We start from the raw sequence: 22,109 nt of genomic DNA on the forward strand, positions 1-22,109 counted from the left end.
CTGAACATTACTGCCCCTGTCAGTTTCTCTATTCATATGGTTTTCAAGATAATAGACAAAACTTGCATTTTACTGCTATGTTCTATTTTAAGCCATGTCGGTTATGTTGGTTGGCAGGTACTAAATACCCATATAATGATTGTAACAAAGTTTGGTTAAATTTGGCCCAGTAGATTCATAGAAGATTTTTGTAAAAATTAACCATGACGACGAACAACAAGTGATGAGAAAAGCTCACTTGGTCTCTAGGTCAGGTAAGCTAAAGAGTACACATTGAGACCCAACTGAAGCCATTCACCTTATAAGAGGCCAGTAAAAACAATTTCAACATAAACATAGACAATGAATAATAAAATACAAAACACTTTATTTAAGAAAAGGGGATTTTTTCATCACAATCAATAACACATGAAGTAACATTTTGATTTCTTAAAAAAAAACAAAAAACATTGAATTATCATTGCAAAAGAAAAGTTTCATACAACAGTACCTTAACATTTATCTTGATTAATTAACAATTCAAAATACATCAATATAATATCATACATGTGTAAACAGATTATTACAATGTTATTTTCCACATTAAAAATAAGGAAAAACATTGTCATAAGTATTCATAAGAATAATTTTAACTACATATATACTAATATATTAAACAGCAAAGGCCATCATGTAAGGAACACAATACTGTCAGCACTAAATAGTGACTTGAGGACTAACAAATAATAAAGTTATTAGGAAATATAATCAAAATAATAATAAAAAAACAATATAAAATGTACAATTAATAATTATGTATATAAAATATAAAAACAGTATTAACATATTGTCTCAGACAATAAAAATTGAGTCAACAAATTCAGATTCTTTTCCAAATGGTCATCATTGCAACAGCATTTCCATCTTGATATGACAATTCCCTTTTTCCAATGTAAACCATACTAAAAAATGAAATTTGGTTGATAGTATACATTGATTATTTATTTTTGTTTGCTCAATATCAAGAGAACAAATTAATCCCAAATGTGCTTGCAACAAGCCACCTATGTATGCCTCAAACAGTTGTTGCAAGACTCCTATAAGGAGAGTCACTACAGTTTCAGGGGAGATAACTGTTGATAAGAATAATGACATTCAATGTTCTGATCATAGTTTTGTTTATGACTTCGTAATAAAGGAAAAAAACTTACAGCACAAAATTACCCATTGAATAAGTTACAGAAGAAATATTTTTGTCATTTTCAAATGTCACGGAAAGCAAATAATTGTCTTTCCTCAGAGTTAAAGCTTTTTCTAAATTTCACAGGAAACGTCTTTTGAACTATTCTGATTGCTGGAAAGTGATTCCTATCACAAATAATTAGGCAAAAATTGGAGGAACAAACCTACAGTAACTTAACTTATACATTCTTATTATTAATTTCAAAATGCAAATGAAGACAAACTATAAAATATATTGGCAAAATGACAATACAAGAACCTTGTGAGGACTGAAATGAAATATATTCTTGCATCTTTGAGATCAAATCAATTTGAGTATTTTATTGCAAAATATAACCAGTGTAAGAAAATTGTTAATTTCTTAAATTTCAAGATTATTGCACTAATTTCCAATTTTAAGACCCATTTTTCCATAAAAACAAGCATTACAACTATATTCTATTTTATCATTTTTTTAAATCTCATCAGGATCTACAATGTATCTCAAAATAACAATACGATGTAAAAGTTTATCAACTCTTCCTACACCAGGCATCAGATTTAATCAGTCCCCATTCTGACCAGTCATAGCTATGGGTATTTATACATCGCATACAGACAAATAGATGCTCCCTTTTCACATGGGTTTTACAGGTGTATGAGAGAAGTCCAGATAATATGTTTATATACCACAGTCAACGACCTGGTGGCTTAGTATAGAACTCTAGATATATTCTGAAGTGTGCCTACACCTCCTTTAAAAAAAAACCACAAATATGTTTTTTTTTTTGGATTTTTCAGTCATTTTAATTTTAGAAAACTGATAAGGAACACAAATTTGTTCAATAAATCTCAGACTTAAAATTACATTGATAAAATATCTGGATTATCTTAGTCAGCATTGAAAGAAGATTTTCGGAAATAAATCAACATCCTAAACATGTAGCAGTTCACAAAATAAAAGTAGAATTAAATGGCAAACTTTCATTTACTTACTGTCTTTGCAGGCTGGCTTGTAGCTTTTCGCTTTCCCAGTCAGACACAATTAGGATTAGTCCACCTTCCTTTGTTACTTCCCACAGACGAGCCAACCATGCTGTCAAATATTCAAGATAAATAGCCCATTCTATTTTTTTCCAATAGATTTCAAACAATAATAACAATATAACAACTGATTTGTAAAATCTAAAACAGATTTGAAAAAGTCATCCTCTTTTTCTTAATTTTTTAGAAAATAATTTGACAAAAATATCATATAATAGAATTCATAATTTCAGAATCTGATGCATTCTGGGTAATATTTTTAAAAGCATACACCAAAATGATGTGAATTGCTAACAATGTCCTCAATAACTGAATTTAACAAATGACCCGATGTTAGTTGCCTTTGATGACACAAACAATGAAATTACCCATAATGCTTTAGATTATGAAATGGCTACTTGAGTTAAAATTTATTGATCCTTTTTATTCAATACAAACAATACTGAGGATGTTTACCTTTAGGATTAAGTGTTCTGTCCAGGAAGGTTACAACAGTCATACTATGGCTGTTCACTTCATTTGGTAACCATGTCAACTAATAAAAAATAAAATTAAAAAATATTTTATAAGTTAAGTGTATCAATCATCTTTAAATATGACAAAAAAAAACAGTTAACCACTACAGGTTTTATATGAGTACTGAGGTATGTAACTATCAGAATTTTCTTTCAAGGGAAAAATTTACTACCCGGTAGAACAAATGTATCGTGAAAAACCTAATACATGTAGATAACTTTACATATATAAAATGACTATAACATTCATAATGCCACTTTATATCTAAGGAGTCATTCCAGTTGTAAAGCTATTGATTTTAAAAATATGGGTATTACTGGCTCTGAGTTATTAAATGCGTGTTTGAAATGTAGTACTTTTGTACCATATGCTGTCAACAAATGATTTAAGCCTGTTTACTGTTAAATTGTATAAAATTTCCAGTTTGAAGACAACATAATGTAATTTCCTTTATAGTTATAGTCTATTTTTACCTGTTTAAAAACAACATTGTCATATCCCACACTGTCAAACATTGCTACGGCCTGTTGACCATTTGACTTTGTGTATTCTACTTGTTCTCCTTTCTGAAGTTTTAAAGCTGTGTCAATAAATCGACCACCATAATCTATTGCCAAAATCTGTAACAAATATATAAAACATTTAGTAATATGACAACCCAATCTGTTTCCAAAAATGGGGAATTATAACAGTTAATTAAATTAAAATAATTAGATGTTTCCCATCCATTTCAGAATTAACCTAATTATTTAAAATGCTTTACATGGATGTGAAGGTAGTAAAAGGAAAAATGTGCATGAAAAACATACATTTTGAAAGACATTGTGTAGGTGCACTGGTCCAATTCCAGTTCCACAACCAATCCAGCACAGTGATTCATTTCCACTTTCAGTTTTGTATTCTTTACAGAGTCTAGCAATAGCTAGTGGCAATGGGTCACGGTAGCCAAATTCCTGCTCAAGTATACCATATAATTGATTCTTCTCATCATAACCATATTGTTTATTGGTTGTTGGAACTTTCACCACTTTGTGGCCTTTCTCTTCAATTACAGATGGGTTTTCTGAAAGAACATTTGTTATATAGTCAACAAGTATTATCAAAAACAAATACACTAATTACAATGATTGTATTTAATGTGATCAAACTTCAAAATGTATTACTGTTACCCAGAATTTTAATCTTTTAATCAAAATGATTGGAAACTACTATATCAATCGTTTAAATGTCTGCCTTAAAAAAAATTTAAGTTGTGTATTTTTTACATTGATACATCGAAATCATAAGATCCTAAAAAAGTCTTAATAACTGAAAGTATTACAGATCATTGTCAGTTTCTTGTAATCAGGACCTGGACACATTAGTAATCAGGACCTGGACACATTAGTAATCAGGACCTGGACACATCAGTAATCAGGACCTGGACACATTAGTAATCAGGACCTGGACACATGATCTGTTTTCTCAATCAGATTAAAGTTTTTTTTAAGGAGTTATGAAATTTATTGATCAATGCTGCAGTATAATATATTTACTTGTGTTAACTGTATCAAAAAAGAAAAAAAAATTAGATTCAATCAAACTATCTGTTATCTATTTACCTTGCACACCAATACCCAGGACAAATACTTCAGAGTCAATCAGTCTTGCTGGTAATTCTGCTGTTTCCAGAGATCTAGCTAATCTAAACCCAGCATGCTGAATAAAATGTCTTCTGAAGGCATATCTAGCAAATCTTGAAGCTTCATCACCAGTGGATATCCAGGAACCACCCTGTACATAAAGAAATATAGAATGTTGGTAACTCCATCCCTGTACATAAAGAAATATAGAATGTTGGTAACTCCATCCCTGTACATAAAGAAATATAGAATGTTGGTAACTCCATCCCTGTACATAAAGAAATATAGAATGTTGGTAACTCCATCCCTGTACATAAAGAAATATAGAATGTTGGTAACTCCAGTCGACAAATGTGTCTTAAATGATTGAACTACTTGTCTTTGATAAATATCCTTTTAAAACTGGAAAAAGAACCAAACTGAAATTCAGCATAGCAAACTGTTCAAAACATTTTAACAATTTAAGTCTTTCTTCTATTAAAAGGGAACTCTTAAAATCAAACTTATGCTTTGCAGCTTATATACTTTTTTATGAATGCAGACTTAATCTCAAGATGTAAGTATTCTTCACATCTTAAAACTAAAGAATAAAACTTACAAGAATGATGTTATGTCGTCCATCAAAACATGGTGAGGAAAAATCATCATAGAGATAATGTGACCTATAGTCAAACAGTCCATTAAAATGGTCCTCTGTCCAGTGCCAGACATTTCCATAAACATCATGGAATCCTGCTTCTGTTGCTGGGAACATATTCACAGGCTGTAAAAGAAATAAATGTATAGCTGCACTGACAATATACAAAAGAAAGGTCTTATACAAATAGAATTATACAAATAATACAAGATCATCAGATAACAATACAATCTGATGAAAGGAAAAACATGAGAAAACAGTCTGGTTAAATCTTCAGTAAAAACAATTTATCGCTTTTTTGTGTATTTTTCCATTGATCTTTTTTGTGATAATTTTTCATATCATGCTACTTACTTGAGATTTATAGGTTTCATAATGAGTGAGAATTGGATATCGCTTGATATCAACTTGAGTTATTTAATTTCAATATAAATATCAATATTACTATTTAAATTAAATGACGAGAGTTGATATCAAGCGATATCCAATTCTCAAGAGCAGTTAAACCTATTTCTCTTATGGTTAACACTCTTGTGTTAAATTAAAAATTCCGTGAATCATTGATCTAGTCTTTTGCACATACCAGTATGACGTCATATGTCCTTTTCCGGCGTCAAACTTTAACATCAGACATGTTAAAGCTTTCTGTACGCTTCAGAATGTAATAAAATTTTACAAATAGAAGATTTCCTGGTGAAAAGTGTGAGTATTTTGTATGTTATTTAAGAAATAAGATATGTCCTTTGCCATGGACGAAATGTACATCGTCTTAACCTTTGAAAGTTATCAATGACCTAACGAATAGCCAATGGAAATGTCGTAATATTGTGTGATGATGCTGGATAAGCCAATCAAATTAACGCAGTTTTCGTATCACTTATTCGTATCACACTCCATGCAGTGTGATAAGAGATATATCTCTTCATGCAAGAAATAGATAACAGGCCACAACCATAAGAGAAAGAAAATTATTGGAGGTATCTAAGGCGTATTAGCAACAGCTTATTTGTTCTCAGTCAAGAGAAAGATAATGTATGATGTCATTGATGTTGCCTAGAAAAACAGCGATAAACAGATTATCAATGGTCCTTCCAACTCAAGGATGTTTCTCAGCTACATCTTATCAAACAGTTTATTTCAACTTTTCAAAAGTAACAACTTCCTTATCCAATAAATTTCCTTTTGATTTTTAAAAAGAGGGCATATTTTCTTTTCTTGTTTTTTTTTTATTATAAAATCAATTTTTTCACACATCATAAAGATAACAATAAGTCAACTAAACTCACAGTGGACGATCCAAATTTTAAGTTGATGTTTAAATCTATATTGTCTTGGTAGATAACATCACTTTTTGTGCCTTCACTTGGTGGAAATTTGTCATCTCTTATAAGGTTCATCTCAGCTTCAGTTAATAGTCGATTACCACTGCCCTTCCATGAACAGAATGCATGAGCTTCATGATAGTTGACTTCCACTGGCCAGTCTAATGGCATGTCCAATACATCAAACATGGCTCTGTATCTACAGGGATAAAATTAGAAGGGGTATACAGAATAGCCTGAAATTGTTGCTTCATGACTTTGCAATGTCAAACTGATTTGAATTGGCATTTAAACAAATTAACCCTAAATTCATAACATTAAATGAGATATTTCTTTCTTCTTTTTATCAAACCTTATACAAGTATGCTGAATTTTCATTGGTTGATAGCTAGTATATTTTTCATGTATTTTCTTTCATCAGATGAATTTTGCTCATAATTCACTACTGCCCAATATGTTTAACTAATTACCCTCCCTGCTGTGGTATTTGCCAAAAAGTATATACCTTTTTTACCCTCCATGGAGATATTTGATCATTTTTGTGCTTTATAAATGCAGCTATATTTGCTTAAATCTTGATAGCCAAAGATAAATGGAATAAATAATAAATTTTCAACTCAAACTATCTCTGTTTTAGAAGTTTGGGATACTGTAAATTCAGAAATTTTTGCGTGCATTTATTATTGCGATTTTTGTAAAATGGACAAAAATGTGAGATTAATTATTGCGATTTTTGGAAAATCTTCATACATATCTATGTATCAGATATAAGAATGTGAGTCCTTATTATTTCGATACTCACCCAGTTGCATTATTAGCATTTAAAAAACCTTGCAATAATTTCTAAATTTACAGTAGGTATTTGAGAAATAATTCAGTCTCAATAAGAAAAGTTCCTTTGTCTAGCAGCTCAGAAACTTAACCTTCTCTTGACTTGAAATTTCCTGAATAACCCTCCTGAACATGATATATTTGTTCAATATTCCATTTTCACTGCAGTATAAGGCATCAAATGGACCTGTTAATTGTTAGTTAATCCTTCATATCATATTTAGAAGCCCCCTTGTGTCAATTTAAGAAATAAATTATTGTTAACTTTATGTAACAAACATTTACATGTAATTATCAAATGGGGTTGCCCATTCCCACCTACATTTAAGCTAAAACTTCCCTTATGGACGGATCTTGCTGTATGATTAGAACAAGGTCAAAGATTATTGCTAGTGATAAGAATTGCTTATGTAATAAAGAATAGTGTAATCAACTTCTCTGTCAGTTTTCAAATCATGGCCATCAAAGAATCTAGAATTTTTGTACTTACATTGAAGATGTGCACTGGACTGTACTCAGTGGAAGATATTTTCAGATAGACAAAATCAGTAAATTTTCAGCAATTCTCAAAGGGGTACCAATTTTTATAGCATTTTATCTGTTGACCTTATATGTCTTAGTCAACAGTATTTTCATTCATTTTGTTAATTTAGAGAAATTAAAGTATTGTAACCAATGTCATTGAGTCTTTGACCCATTTTTATTTTGAGATGTGTTCTTTCATTTACATACTTGTACACTGTTCCTCCACAATTAAAACCATTGGTGTGTCCATTGGTCACTCCATTGCTTTGTCCATTGCTTTGTCCATTGCTTTGTCCATTGCTTTGTCCCTTGTCTTGTCCATTGGTTACTCCATTGCTTTTTCCGTTGGTCACTCCATTGTTTTGTCCATTGGTCAATCCATTGCTTTGTCCATTGGTAACTCCATTAGTGATGGTCTGTTCAGTATTGAAGTGACAATGTGAATATGAAGACAGAGCAGCTCCACAACCCCCTTTACAACCTAAACATAAAATTAGAAAACAAAATTTCAACAGAATTTGAATTTAAATAATAATGAGTGTATCAGCATATCATTTAAATATGGTCAAATAACAGGGTGGTTAATCTCGCAACAGTAATGGTTATAAATTTGACATGTCCATGTAAATCATATTACACCAGTAAATGCTTTAGGGAAATGTAATATTTATTATTTCTAAAAATTGCAAAACTGAGGAAAACTAGTCTCTCTAGATTTTAAATGAGCTAAAGTAGACCAAAAGTTCTTCAAACATTTACACTAATTGAGGTGCACTTCAATGTATGTACAAAAATTCAAGATGCATTGAGGGTTGTGAGTTAGAAAAATATTAGAGAAAAATTGATCAACAATGACATATCTGGTAAAAAAAACTTTACCAACATTGACACACAACAAATAAGCTGGAAACAGAGCCTTTCTGAAAACTTTACATACCATTGTCACACACCCAGAATGCTGGATGCTGAGCATGTCTATATAATTTCCAGCCCCATCCTTCTTCTGTCCAAAGATTTTTCTTACTGTAGCCTCCATCTTGTACGAATTCTAAATATTCCCTGTTAGTTACTAAATATTTGGATGCTTCAAATGCAGGAACTCTATATATAAATTAAAAGTGTGTATTACAACTGAATAGGTGTCAGTTTTTACCTAATAGTTAATTTTTATATTTACCATAGTTTTTTCTGAATATTTCAAATAAAATTATTGATGAATATGCAGAAAAATGTAAATGTGTGCTATGTTAGAATAAAAATAGTATGGGTTTTCAAAAATAATTTTAATGTCCAAAATATGAAAATTGTAAATGCTTTAATACAGATACAAGGATAAATAAAACATATAATTCATTGAATTCAACCACCTGAAAAGCATTTTAGAAGATACAATTATCTTATACAGATGGCTATATACACTGTTACAAACCTTGAAGTTTCTTCTCCATATTCATTATCCCATCCATAAGAGGGAAAATCATCTGGTTTTCCATAAGTTACCTCCCTTTCCTCAACTCTGATCATTGGATTGGTCATCACTGGTTCACCTGAAAAATAACAATCACAGAAAATTAACAATTTTCTTCCATTTCTATTGTAAATGCAAACAGGGGTTGAAACTCAATTAAAGAAAATAAGAATGGCCCAGATTTTGGTTTGTTATCATGGTTGACATTTAAAATGATATAAATCAGAAGAAGCTGATGCCCTTTTTATTCCACAAGTTTAACTTAAATATAACAAAAAGTTTAAAAAAAAAGTTTTGGGTTTTACTAATACTATTAAAGAAAACAGATATTCTTGTTGTATCTTGAGGATATATAAACCTATAAATTTAATAAAATTAAATAAAACAAAAACTCAATATTAAAATGCTTATTCATTTAAAAAACATCTTTTTTATATCTTCACATGGCTGTATTTTTCTATATTCTTTTACTAAAGAATGTCTTCTTAAAATAACTATACAAAATTAAATTGTTTTGGAGGAAACATAAAATGTTAAAGTATGGAAACCTGTAAGAAAATAGAAGTGCAGATTCAGTGATAAACATAAGTAACTGAAATAGGCCTTAAAAAATGTTGTTCAAACTCTTCATGATATTCTCACAAGAATAAATTAATCAATTTCTCAATAACATTGGATTTTCTGCAGGTATAATGTATTACAGATTTATAATAAATTCTAATAATTACTATATTTCATTGGTCCATATACCCATCCATCTGGTTTAGTTACCATATCAACGGGCAGTTGACGGATCAGAACAGAAGATGTTTCTAAATGTATCCTCTCATGTTCCATCCCCATCAAAAGTCCCCACTGAAATATATAATCAAACTTAAAATAAAACTTACCCATAAACTTTTAATTTAAACATACTGTTTCTTCTTAAAATTACCTCCCTTTATTTTTTCTTCTGCAGTGATTTTATTTAGAACAAAACATTGTTTGTTGTTGTATTGGATGTTCACTAGTTGCCTCCCTTTATTTAGCCAGATATTAACTTACCCAAAGACTCTCCTGTGTAATAGACAGCACAAGTGTCTTGTATCATTTTAATGATTATATTCCTTACAGTTGATGTAATGGTTTGTTCAATAGTTATCTCCGTTTATTTAGCCTAATATTAACCTACCCAAGGACTCTCCTTCAAGTGGTGTGTCTCAAAAACTCTTGTATCATTTTAATGATTATATTCCTTACAGTTGATGTAATGATTTGTTCAATAGTTGTCTCCCTTTATTTAGCCAAATATTAACCTACCCAAGGACTCTCCTTCAAGTGGTGTGTCTCAAAAACTCTTGTATCATTTTAATGATTATATTCCTTACAGTTGATGTAATGATTTGTTCAATAGTTGTCTCCCTTTATTTAGCCTAATATTAACCTACCCAAGGACTCTCCTTCAAGTGGTGTGTCTCAAAAACTCTTGTATCATTTTAATGATTATATTCCTTACAGTTGATGTAATGGTTTGTTCAATAGTTGTCTCCCTTTATTTAGCCTAATATTAACCTACCCAAGGACTCTCCTTAAAGTGGTGTCTCAAAAACTCTTGTATCATTTTAATGATTACCGTATAGGGGGTTATTTTTTTGCGGGATGTAAATTTTCGCTTATTTTCACAGATAGAACAAAATCGCCAAAATAAGTTCCGCAAATTTTAAAGTCCACATGCAATGGTATTGTATAAAAGTTTTGAATCCGCCAAAATATTTTGTATACCTTATTCTATGAAAATCGTGAAATTTTACACCCGTGAAAATAACCCGCTATACGGTATATTCCTTACAGTTTTTGTAATGGTTTGTTCAATAGTTGTCTCCCTTTATTTAGCCTAATATTAACCTACCCAAGGACTCTCCTTTGTTATCGGCAGCACAAGTGGTGTGTCTTGTATCATTTTAATGATGATATTCCTTACAGTTCTACGATAGTCCATTACTTCTTTAACTGATGGCCATTTATAACTCCCACCCATACGATAATTCTCCTGTTAAAAGAAAGCAAACAAATTTTTTACATAACATATTAAGTTTTAGCCATGTATTGTCAAAGCCCATTGAAACAGTCAAAATTCAAATAAGATGAAATGGTAAAACTCTATTAAAATGATAACCTTACAAAATATGAGAGCCAAAAAAAAGATGACTACACCAGGACATCACAATACAGTTTTAAAATGATGGCAAGGTCTAAATAACCTATGTTCTAGATAAGTTTACTAAAACTATTTAGCAAATTTTTGAAAGGTTTTCTCCAAAGACCAGTTTTTTGTGAAGATGTAAAACCTACCATATTGAAAAAAAATCACCATCCCCTCCCTCCAACCCTCGGCATCCGGTGACAATAAAATGTTTATAAATTCAACATTAAGCAGTTAAAACATGGAAGATTAGACTAAATAGGACTTACAGTGTCGTCCCATGACATCTCATCTACACCAGTCTCAAACATTGTTTCAAATTCTAAGTTAACTCTCTCCTGAAAAGACAAAAAAACTTCTACACCAGTCTCAAATATTGTTTTAAATATTAAGTTAACTCTCTCCTGAAAAGAAAAAAATACATCTTCACCAGTCTCAAACATTGTTTCAAATTCTAAGTTAACTCTCTCCTGAAAAGACAAAAATACATCTTCACCATTCTCAAACATTGTTTTAAATATTAAGTTAACTCTCTCCTGAAAAGACAAAAATACATCTTCAACAGTCTCAAACATTGTTTTAAACATTAAGTTAACTCTCTCCTGAAAAGACAAAAACACATCTACACCGGTCTCAAACATTGTTTCAAATTCTAAGTTAACTCTTTCCTGAAAAGACATAAACACATCTACACCCGTCTCAAACATTGTTTCAAATTCTAAGTTAACTCTTTCCTGAAAAGACAAAAACACATCAACACCAGTCTAAAACACTGTCACATTCTCATAGATGTAGTAAGTTGTTTTTTTCGTGAGTGACCTTTTTTAAAATTATAAATCTGCTACTGTTAAATTCTTTAAAGTGAATTTGTGTAGAGAACCTAAATCGCTTATCGTTTGCAGTTAGAATATATCAGGTATTGTATATGAAAAAAAAAGTAACAATCAAGACTTTTATAAGTTTGTTAGGTATGGAGTATTTAAATTATAAGACTAATAACTGATTAAAAACTTCACTGGACAACCTTTAAAGGTAAAAGAACATTTGACTTAATATTTTCATTGATGCTTTTAATTATTCTTCTATTTTACAATGTGATAATACAACTCTAGTCATAAGTATGGAAGATATATACCTTCAATAGTCCACTTAGAACCAGCTTGTTGATGTATACAACTGATGTATGACAGAAGTAGAAAATCAATGGTAGTCGTAGGCGATCGGGACATTTGTAGAAAATGTCGTCCTCTGAAATACATATTGAATTGTAATTAATAGTCTAATCTATTCTACCTCTAGTGACAAATAAAAAATTTGCAGATTTCAAACTCTATATTTTAGCACTCTATTATTCGCTATTCTTTATATTTTAGAACCTCATTATTCTCTATTCTTTATTTTTTAGAACCTCATTATTCTCTATTCTTTATTTTTTTGGTCTATTCTTTACTGTTTCTTTATTTGTTTGCTTTATTTTCTATTTTTGTCAATTATTCTGTAAACCCCAGCTAGACCCTCATTAAATTTCCATTAACATACAGTTATTACTACATGTAATTTAAAATTATTGCTTTCATAGGACTAGTAATGGACTTCTTATACTGCACTTAGAAGATATAAACTGACTATGTGTGTTGGAGTTTGTTTTTGTTGCAGTTTAGTGTTTCTGTTGTTCCGTTGTTTTCCTCTTATAGTTGATGTGTTTCCCTCAGTTTAAGTTTGTAACCCGGATTTGTTTTCTTTTAATCGATTTATGACTTTTGAACAGCAGTATACTACTGTTGCCTTTATGTTACAATATGAAGATCAATGAAGGATATTCAGAAAAAAGATCATGCAAATTATACTGAAAAGCAATTTTATATTTAAAAATGTTTACAAAAAAAAACAGATAAACTTCTCATATGCCAATTCAACAGAAGAAATATTATCAACATACAATATGATACAGTGACAGTTGGTATCAGTTCATGTGGTCTATTCCACATTAAAATGTACCAGAAATTTAACTTGTGACATGTGGTAGTTAGGTATGATAAGACTTCAAGGTCCAAATAACTAAATATTGATCCTCTATCCAGTACAAATGGATAAAATTCTAAGTACAGGACTAAACTTTCATAATGAGATAGTGCCCTGGACAACGATTTACTAATAAAAGAAGTCTTAACATATCAAATAATGCCTTGAGGACAGTACTATGTGGAGAACTCTATTGTATGTTTAGTTATGCTTACAATAAAAGTCATCTTTAGATGTTTGAACCACTGATGTCAAAGTGACTCTTTGGAATTTTGAGTTATCTCCCATTGTTCCTTTTCTGAACAAAGTATTAACAGAAACAAAGTGTAAAATGTTTTCACAACAAATGTGTAACCAGTGAGTGAGTGATTTGTATACTTCAATGATGCATAAAAAGTCATATTTCTTAATAATAATAATACATTTATATCAAAAAGTCTTGTTGCTGCTGATACCTTCCCCCCCCCCCCCCCCCCCCCATAAAAAAGAGAAATTTTAAATAAAATGTTATATGCATCTTAAAGGGTAGTGGATATTGATTTTAACTCCATGTTCTTGCTTTTTTTATAATCTAGTGCGATTGAAGCTCTAGCACAGACTTCATGCCAGGTTACGGTCACCTTACCAAAACAAGGTTTAACTCCCATCAAGAAAAGTTTCTTTTACATACTAAAATTATCAGCTTTTCTTTTACTGGGAAATCACACCTTTTCATATCAACCAATTTAATAAAGACATTATCTAATTTACTACATACAATAACCTTTCAGAGATAAAACAGGCAAAGATTGGATACAAATACCTTTCAGAGATAAAAACAGACAAAGTTTGGATACAAATGCCTTTCAGAGATAAAAACAGACAAAGTTTGGATACAAATACCTTTCAGAGATAAAATAGACATGCTATGGATACAATTACCTTTCAGAGATAAAAACAGACTCTCGTTCAGCTCATAACTGTTCTCAAAATAGTCTTGCAACTGTCTGAAATATGGTTTCCATTAAAATGCTTGCAAACAAAGTTCTAAATAAGGTCAAAGATCTCTGATATTGGGTTTCATGGTATTCAAACAATAAGAAAGTAAACCATGTCTGAATACAATGTTGTAAGTTTAAGCAATGACATAGCACAAAAGTACTTCTTTAGTTTTCTCGTTGGAATTGTTTTACAATAGTCATTTCAGGGCCTTTTTACAGCTGACTATGCGGTATTGGTTTTGCTCATTGCTGCAGACCTATGGTTGTTAACTTCTATGTCATTTGATCTCTGGTGGAGAGTTGTCTCATTGGCAATTTTACCACATCTTCTTATCTTTATATTCATGTTTGAAAATGTGCTGCATTATTTGGATTTTGAAAGAATCTTACAAAGTCTGCATTTAGTTCTTTTATTGAAAGTTAACATTGTTGAGAATTACATAATCAATAGAAGTGATTTCTCTCTCTTGTTTACCTTGTTTTGATGGTATCCAATTGAATGATGATTTTTACTATCACTATCATTATAATATTTCACAGAATAGTGATGTTAAAATGAAGAAATAGGTTTCAAAGCAAATTTATTAACATATATAAGTTGGACAAATTGCTTCTCGACAAGAACTACTTCATTTCAGTAGTGTGTTGTTTTCAAGCAATATTGTTTGTCAATTTGCATACTTTTTATATTCTTATTTCAACTTTTATTGTTTGTGGTTTGATAAATCATGTGTGGTTTGCTTGTTCTCATCTCTTCATTGTTTAAATGTACATTTGATTTGCCATCTTATAAAACCAATGTTGCAAATTTCAGAATTTGACAAATGCAACCATGCCTGATCATGTTGTGTATTTTTGTGGAGAACTATAAAAAAAACATCAGTTCTTGACCATGCATAATCTAAAAGTCAGAACAGATTGTTCTGTTGTGGTTGATATTAACATTATTCTGAGTTTCTAATGCTATCCAATTCTGCATATACCATATGGTATATAATTATAAGATGAATTGTTAGTGAAAAGTTCTGTATGCCACTTCTCACTAGTGATCAACTTTGTAATGTGTGTACTAACTTCTGACAAATTGCCAAAAAAAGACATTCAGGTTTACTGTTGTTTCTTTAAATCTTTTAATCTACTTACTGCTTGGTACAACAAGATAAATCTGGTGGTTTTAAAGACTGAAAAATCTGTTTTCCTGTCAGTACTGAAGTTTTCATTGTAATCTCCCTTTATGGCGATGTAAATGAAACAAGACGCAGCACCTGTTAACAAAATGTTTCCACAAATGTAAATAAATAAACCACCTCCATCAATTTGAACAGCTAGGATACTACTATTAGAATTTGTTAAAACATATACCTAATTATATCTATTAAGGATGTTTGCTACTCTTGTTTTTGAAATTTTGCCAGATATTCTGAATCCTCTGGTATTATCCATCTATTGCCAATAAAAAAATTTGCCCGCTAACCCCTACTTTTCTTTTCATAATATTATTACATATAGTTTTTAAAGCCATATTTGAAAATCTTATAAAAACCTTGTTATTTTTTCATAGTTTTTGAAAGAAAAAAGGTGCCAATGTTAAATGTATGAAAAATCTAGAGAGAATCAATTCCCGCCAAATTTACAATGGCTTTTATCTTGAAAACAAGCACACGTACCCTTCATTTTTTTCTGCTTTTTCAGTTCCTTTATTTATAAACTATTGATTTATAACAATCTTTCAAAAAGCTTGTTAGTTTGAAACAGAGTAGCGAACATCCTTAATAAAAGGAGATGTAATCAATGAGAAAGACAACACAAAACACTAAACACTAAACACATCTAGAGGTCTTTATGGGAAGATCTTGTCATAGACTGATTCTGATGTAATAAATTATGTGATGGAATGGCAATATTTTCATTCACTATTTTGTGAAACATTATTAAGTCTAGTTCTTAACTGGCTTCTTGGAGTTCGAAAATCCATGGTGCCTAACATCTCAGACACACTGATGGAGACACTGTCAACGTATATTTGTTCTGCCTAACAGAAGTTCCACTGGAAACTTTGTTATAAACAATGTCATAATATTTGTTCCAACAATGTTCCTGTTGGAACAAATATCCTATACCATTTATTCCGTTAGGAACATTTACTGTAATATTTATTCCAGTGGAAATAATATTCCAGAATATTGTTTCCATTTGAAACTTATATTATGAAGGAACTTCTATTCCGTGACAACACTGGTAGTGTTATGATGTGGCTGTCACATGCATACCTTAATATTGTTGCCTCTGTGTGCATTTTTTTATATGAAGGACTTGAAGTCCTTAATAAAATGAAAAAAAATAAGAAATATGCTAAACACATACTTACAATATGTTTAAACTTGTTATGCATGTAAGTTATATGTACTTATTAATTAGACCCCCCTTTTTGGGGGCTATTGACATTAAAGTTTTATACTAGCTCCATCACTTTTTGGAACATATGGTTTTAAATGATATTATTATAGAACATTTATATAATCTTCAATAAAAAGCCTTCATATATCGAAACAGTTGTGTTTGCCAAAATGCCAAAATACAATCCTACTCATTACTTGAATATCGCATGTGTTGACCTTACAAAATGGGGGGAGGGTTGTACATTTTTTACTAAAAAATCTTTGTCATTATTTCCCTAAATTCAGTAAATCAATATTAAATTTACATATTCAAATGGTAAAACCATTGCAAAAGAGATAAATTAGTATTCATTGTTCCCTGAAAACCAGTGTAACCCTAATATTAAATATTGATTCTACATCAGTCCAGATGAACTTACCTGGCTGACGTTTCCTCGATATAATGCATTCACTGTTATTCTTATTATATATATCCATGTTCACGTATGGATTTTCCCGACACACCTCCGTGGATTGACCAATGTACATGATGTAAAAGCAATATGGTCACGCCTCCAAAATCAACACACGTGAGTACAGGTGACAAGTTGCACGTTTCGTAACTAGTTGCTTTGTTCTTATCTGTTACCTTACAACCTCATGGTAACGACTGTACTTTTCAGTATGATCCAGTATGTATTTTTTTCGATTTAAATTAAAATTCGGAAATGCAATCACAAGAATCTGTGTATACGTTCTATCCAATGGAAATTATTTACACATGACCGTTATCTAGGTTATTCTGAGGGACAATTGGTAAACGATTGAGGGCAATAGAGAAGTAGATTTAAACGCCACTAATTAAGGCGAAAAGGTCCATAGTTTGTTTACTTCAGTCACCGCATTGATTAAAGGATAATTTCAATACCACAATAGTACATGTTAAAATTAATCCGTTAAATTACACGGACGGATGTCTAGGAATCTGAAAATACAGCTATACACAAAAATCCTAGTGACTCTTGTTATTCAAAAAAATATAATTTCCCGAAATCTAACAATTTTTAGATAACAACTCTTCGATGTCATGACCTGTATACCATTTGTCATGGAAACTTCCAAAAGAAAAAAAAATACTATCTCTGTGTGAATATGACCAAGGATTTGTTTAGTATACATCTTACTATACAAATCCTTAATATATATATATCTATAAATATAATAAATATTTCTGTTCACGCTGTGACCAAATTCAAGGAGAGGGTAACTGGTTAAAAGTCCGATAAGATATTTTTCATCTTTTCAAGGCAGACTTTGTCCGCCGCACAGGGACTCGTTAGCAGATTGAAAAATTTGTTTTATTCGGTTTTCTCGTTTTATAGATATAAGAAGATGTGGCATGAGTGCCAATGAGACAACTCCGAGTCCATCCAAGTCAAAATTTATAAAAGTAAACCATTATAGGTCAAAGTACGGTCTTCAACACGGAGCCTTGGCTCACACCGAACAGCAAGCTACGTATAAAGGGCCCCCAAAATTACTAGTGTAAAACCATTCAAACTGGAAAACCAACGGTCTAATCTATATAAAAAACGAGAAACGAGAAACACTTATGAACCACATCAACAAACGAAAACTACTAAACATCAGATTCCTGACTTTATACCCATTTGATGTTAAAGTCCGTTTGCTGCCTTTGTGATTAAGATTAGAAAGGGCTGATCTTTGCTGCATAGCATCACTCAATTTTGTTCTCGATATTTTTTTCGGGTTTTTCTTCTTGGTATAGATCAGGGACAGTCTATACTAGTTATTATCGCTATTTTACGAATTTTTCCTTTGGTCTTGCTGACTGATAATTTCCGTTCTCAGCGGAGTCGAGTGGTATGAAAACGAAGTCGAGTGATATGAAAATTATCGCTAGAAACTAAGGGAACACGTGCCGTTGTCAAGGAAATTAACAACGTCTTCATAGGTAAAATAGCGATAAACAGATTATCATTGGTCATCTCAACTCGATTGCTTTTCTCGCTTTCGCCGTGCCGGCTCAAGCGAGAAAATCAATCTCGTTGAGATAACCAACGATAATCTATAAGTATAGAAAGTCCCTGTATAGATGTAAAATAAACAGCCAGCTTTATAAAAATCGAAGTTGGACGTTAGGATTTGTTAGAATATCAACATTTTTCACAATTTACATGAATATAGAATCTCCGTTTTTGTCGCCACTTGTTCGACTTTCGTCGCAGAATTCGAGACATAGGGTAGCTAATTCGGGACGGCGGAAACTATGTGTTTTTAAAGGGTAGAAAATGCATGATTGCTTAATACCTTGTGTACAGCTTCCTTATGTTAAAAAGATTCCATCTATCATATGTCCATTGTCCTGACCTTATTTGCATGGTGCAGTGACTGCTTTAAGGTTTTTTTTATTATGTGAATTTCTCACTTATCACGAGTAATAGGATAAGTATATTTGGTCTGCATGTGTGTCAGGCAGGGTTCACTTGACCTTGACCTCGTTTCGTGGATTAAGTTTTCGTGGTCAAGTATGTATCGCAAATACGGTAGCGAGTCAACTTTACGTGGTGTATGGAATGATTGTAAGGTGTACATGTCTGTCTAGCAGATTTCATCTGAAATTGACCTTATTTTCGTAGTTCATTGTTCGTTGTAAAGTTATTGTGGTTTTCTCATATACTATAAACAATAGGCAACTATAATTTGTGTATGGAATGATTGTACGGTGTACATGTATGTCTGATAGGTTAAATGTGACCTTGGTCTAATTTTCATGGTTCATTGGTCAAAGTTAAGTTTTCGTAATTTATAATCTGTTTCTTGTATATATATGCAAAAGCTGAACTATATTTGGTGTATGGGATATTTCTAAGGTATATTATTATGTTTGTCTGAAAGGTCTCAATGTAAATGTTTTTGTGTAATGTCTTTTTCTCATGCAGATTCTGTAGTTATATGTCAACTATGTTTTGTGTTTTGAATTATTGTACATGTCTGTCTGACAGGTTTTATCTTACCTTGATCTTTTCTCGTCGTTCATTTGTCATGTTAAGGTTTTGTATCGTATACAATAAGCAAAAGGTGAACTGTATTTGGTGTATGGAATAATTCTATGGTTTATATGTTTGTCTGACAGTTTTTATCTGATCTCGACCTAATTTTCATGGAACATTGATTAACATTACGATTTTGTGGTTAGGCCTTTTTCTCAGATACTTCAAGTAACAGGATAAGTATATTTGGTGTATGTTAGGATTGTTAGGTACATGATTGCTAACATGGTCCATACTTGATGACATTTACATGGATTATCTATGATGCTAAGTTTACTTGTAGCAAAACCTTCATCTTAAAGGCTTACATACATATTTATCACGATGAGTAAAGTAGGAGAGACATTTCAGCGTGTGACTCTTTTTTATATTTAGATGAAAATGGACATTGTCCACCCTAAAAAACAATCCTCATAAGGAAATAATTGTTTATGTTTTTTTTTTAAATTCAGTCCGTTACTTGTCCCTGCTTTTGGAAATTCTTGATTTTTACAACTTCGGACTAAGGAGGAAGTATGACAAGCCCCATTATTTGGCCCTTAATATTGATAAAAAATAATACTATTTAAACCTTTCAAAATAATGTGTTAAAAGATCTAGGCACATTAGCTTCTGTCCGATAACAGGCTACCTACAACACTTGGCACATCTAGCTTCTGTTCGACAACAGGTTACCTACAGCACTTGACACAACTAGATTCTGTTCAATAACAGGTTACCTGAAATATTTATACTATCCGAAATCAAGTTACCTACGACACTAGGCACACTAGCTTTATTCCGATAACAGATAAATTTACTGCAACACTAGACACACTTAACCTATGTTCGATAGCTGGTAACCTAAACACAAGATACGCATAGCTTCTGTTTGAATACAGGCTACCTATATCACTAAACACACTAGCTGTTGTCCGATAACTGGTGACCCACAGCATTTGACACACCTAGATCTGTCCGAAATCAGGTTTCTTACAACACCAGACATACTAGCTTACCGATAACTGGTTAACTACAACACTAGACACACTTAGCCTATCGGACATATGACACATTACTACAATACTCAAACTAACTTCTGGTTATTAACACAGCACAAATTAAAACAAATTACACGGACAATACATTTAGATCTGCAACACTATTTAGGCACACTGTTCGATAAAAGAACAATATCCACAAAATACAACAAATAATACGGAAGCTACCTGGAAGTTGTCTGCATGCTCACTAGCATCTGTTCGATAATAGAACCATAAAATACAATAAATTACATGAAATCTCCCAGGATGTGGTCTATTATCACGCAATTACAGGACACTTACTAAAACACAACAGTAAAGCAGTCGTTCACTCGATGTGGTCTACAGACACACTAGCTTCTGTCCAATAACAGGACACTTTCGGAAATACAACTTCCTGGATGTGGTCTTCATGTACACTAGTATCTTTCCGATAACAGAACAAGGACACTTACATCAAAATGCACCAATATCCGAAAATAGGACACTTACCACAACATACAGCAATAACATTGACGCTCCCTGAATGTGGTCGGAAGCTGAGGGCAGAACAAATATATCTTTTATAAGTGTTGTTAGCCTACGCTTTAGTTTTTTTTACATAAATGAAAGGGACGTAGACCTACACAAAGTTATGATTTTGTTCATTTGAAATAAAACTGACAAAAACAATTGCACATGTACTGTTTGGGTCTACATTACATGAACTTGTGTAGACTTCGTTATATACACTATGTGTAAACAGACCAAAAACATGGTTGATTCCATTGCACAGAATATTCCTTGGTCAATAATGCATTTAAAATATAATCAAAAGAAAAGTTTTGACGTTACCTTTTCAGTAGTTTTCCACAGTATATAAAATGAATAACCCTTTTGGAAACCCACGTACCTGCATTGGCACGGAAGAATGGATAAAAATTGAACTTTTCTATATTTGAAGTTCACATCGTGAATTACATTATTTAAATCTGTCTGCGTTAGAGTTAAAATTGTAGGAGTAGTAGCTTAGCTACAAACTGGATATTTTCTATCGAGAAATAGTGTGTTTAACTCTGCAGCAGGTATCAAAAGTGACATAAAACAAAGCGGGGGGGGGGGGGTATGTTCACAGAGGTGTTTTATTTTATTTTTATCTTTTTTTAGCCATGGCGTTGTATGTCTTTTTTCGACTTATGCATTTTTGTATAATATTCATTTTATCAATATCTAGCCTGACTGACAACATAACTGTGGGAGGCGTGATAAACACAACACATATGTATCCTTTCCACAAGTTAACATTT

At 31.6% G+C, this 22,109-nt stretch overlaps 1 protein-coding gene across 5 annotated transcripts; it reads right to left on the reverse strand.

The window, feature by feature from the left end:
* Nucleotides 1-350: 350 nt before the first annotated feature.
* LOC127734195 (uncharacterized) lies at nt 351-21,681 on the reverse strand. 5 transcript variants are annotated; one of them, XM_052243954.1, is made up of 18 exons: nt 21,658-21,681; nt 15,493-15,614; nt 14,291-14,355; nt 12,483-12,595; nt 11,617-11,685; nt 11,054-11,194; nt 9,894-10,020; nt 9,127-9,244; nt 8,635-8,798; nt 7,905-8,178; nt 6,306-6,540; nt 4,981-5,145; nt 4,362-4,533; nt 3,570-3,823; nt 3,234-3,380; nt 2,701-2,779; nt 2,197-2,296; nt 351-941 (listed from the first exon to the last, which is right to left on the reverse strand). In XM_052243954.1, exons 2-18 carry the CDS (start codon nt 15,567-15,569, stop codon nt 860-862), a joined length of 2,382 nt encoding a protein of 793 aa, XP_052099914.1. In that variant the 5' UTR covers nt 15,570-15,614; nt 21,658-21,681; the 3' UTR covers nt 351-859. The 5 variants fall into 5 exon arrangements, with proteins under 5 accessions (XP_052099914.1, XP_052099905.1, XP_052099927.1 ...); XM_052243945.1 differs by lacking the exon at nt 21,658-21,681 and adding an exon at nt 17,168-17,275; XM_052243967.1 differs by lacking the exons at nt 14,291-14,355; nt 21,658-21,681.
* Between the last annotated feature and the right edge of the window lie 428 nt (nt 21,682-22,109).

This window comes from Mytilus californianus, unplaced genomic scaffold, assembly GCF_021869535.1.
Source record: "Mytilus californianus isolate M0D057914Y unplaced genomic scaffold, xbMytCali1.0.p SCAF_1, whole genome shotgun sequence".
NCBI lineage: Eukaryota > Metazoa > Mollusca > Bivalvia > Mytilida > Mytilidae > Mytilus > Mytilus californianus.

Coding starts and splice junctions, on each gene's coding strand:
- LOC127734195 (XM_052243954.1), bottom strand. CDS start 15,569: ATGAAAACTTCAGTACTGACAGGAAAACAGATTTTTCAGTCTTTAAAA. Junction 11,195..11,616: donor AGATGTCATGGGACGACACT/GTAAGTCCTATT, acceptor TTCTTTTAACAG/GAGAATTATCGTATGGGTGG. Junction 9,245..9,893: donor ATATGGACCAATGAAATATA/GTAATTATTAGA, acceptor GTTATTTTTCAG/GTGAACCAGTGATGACCAAT.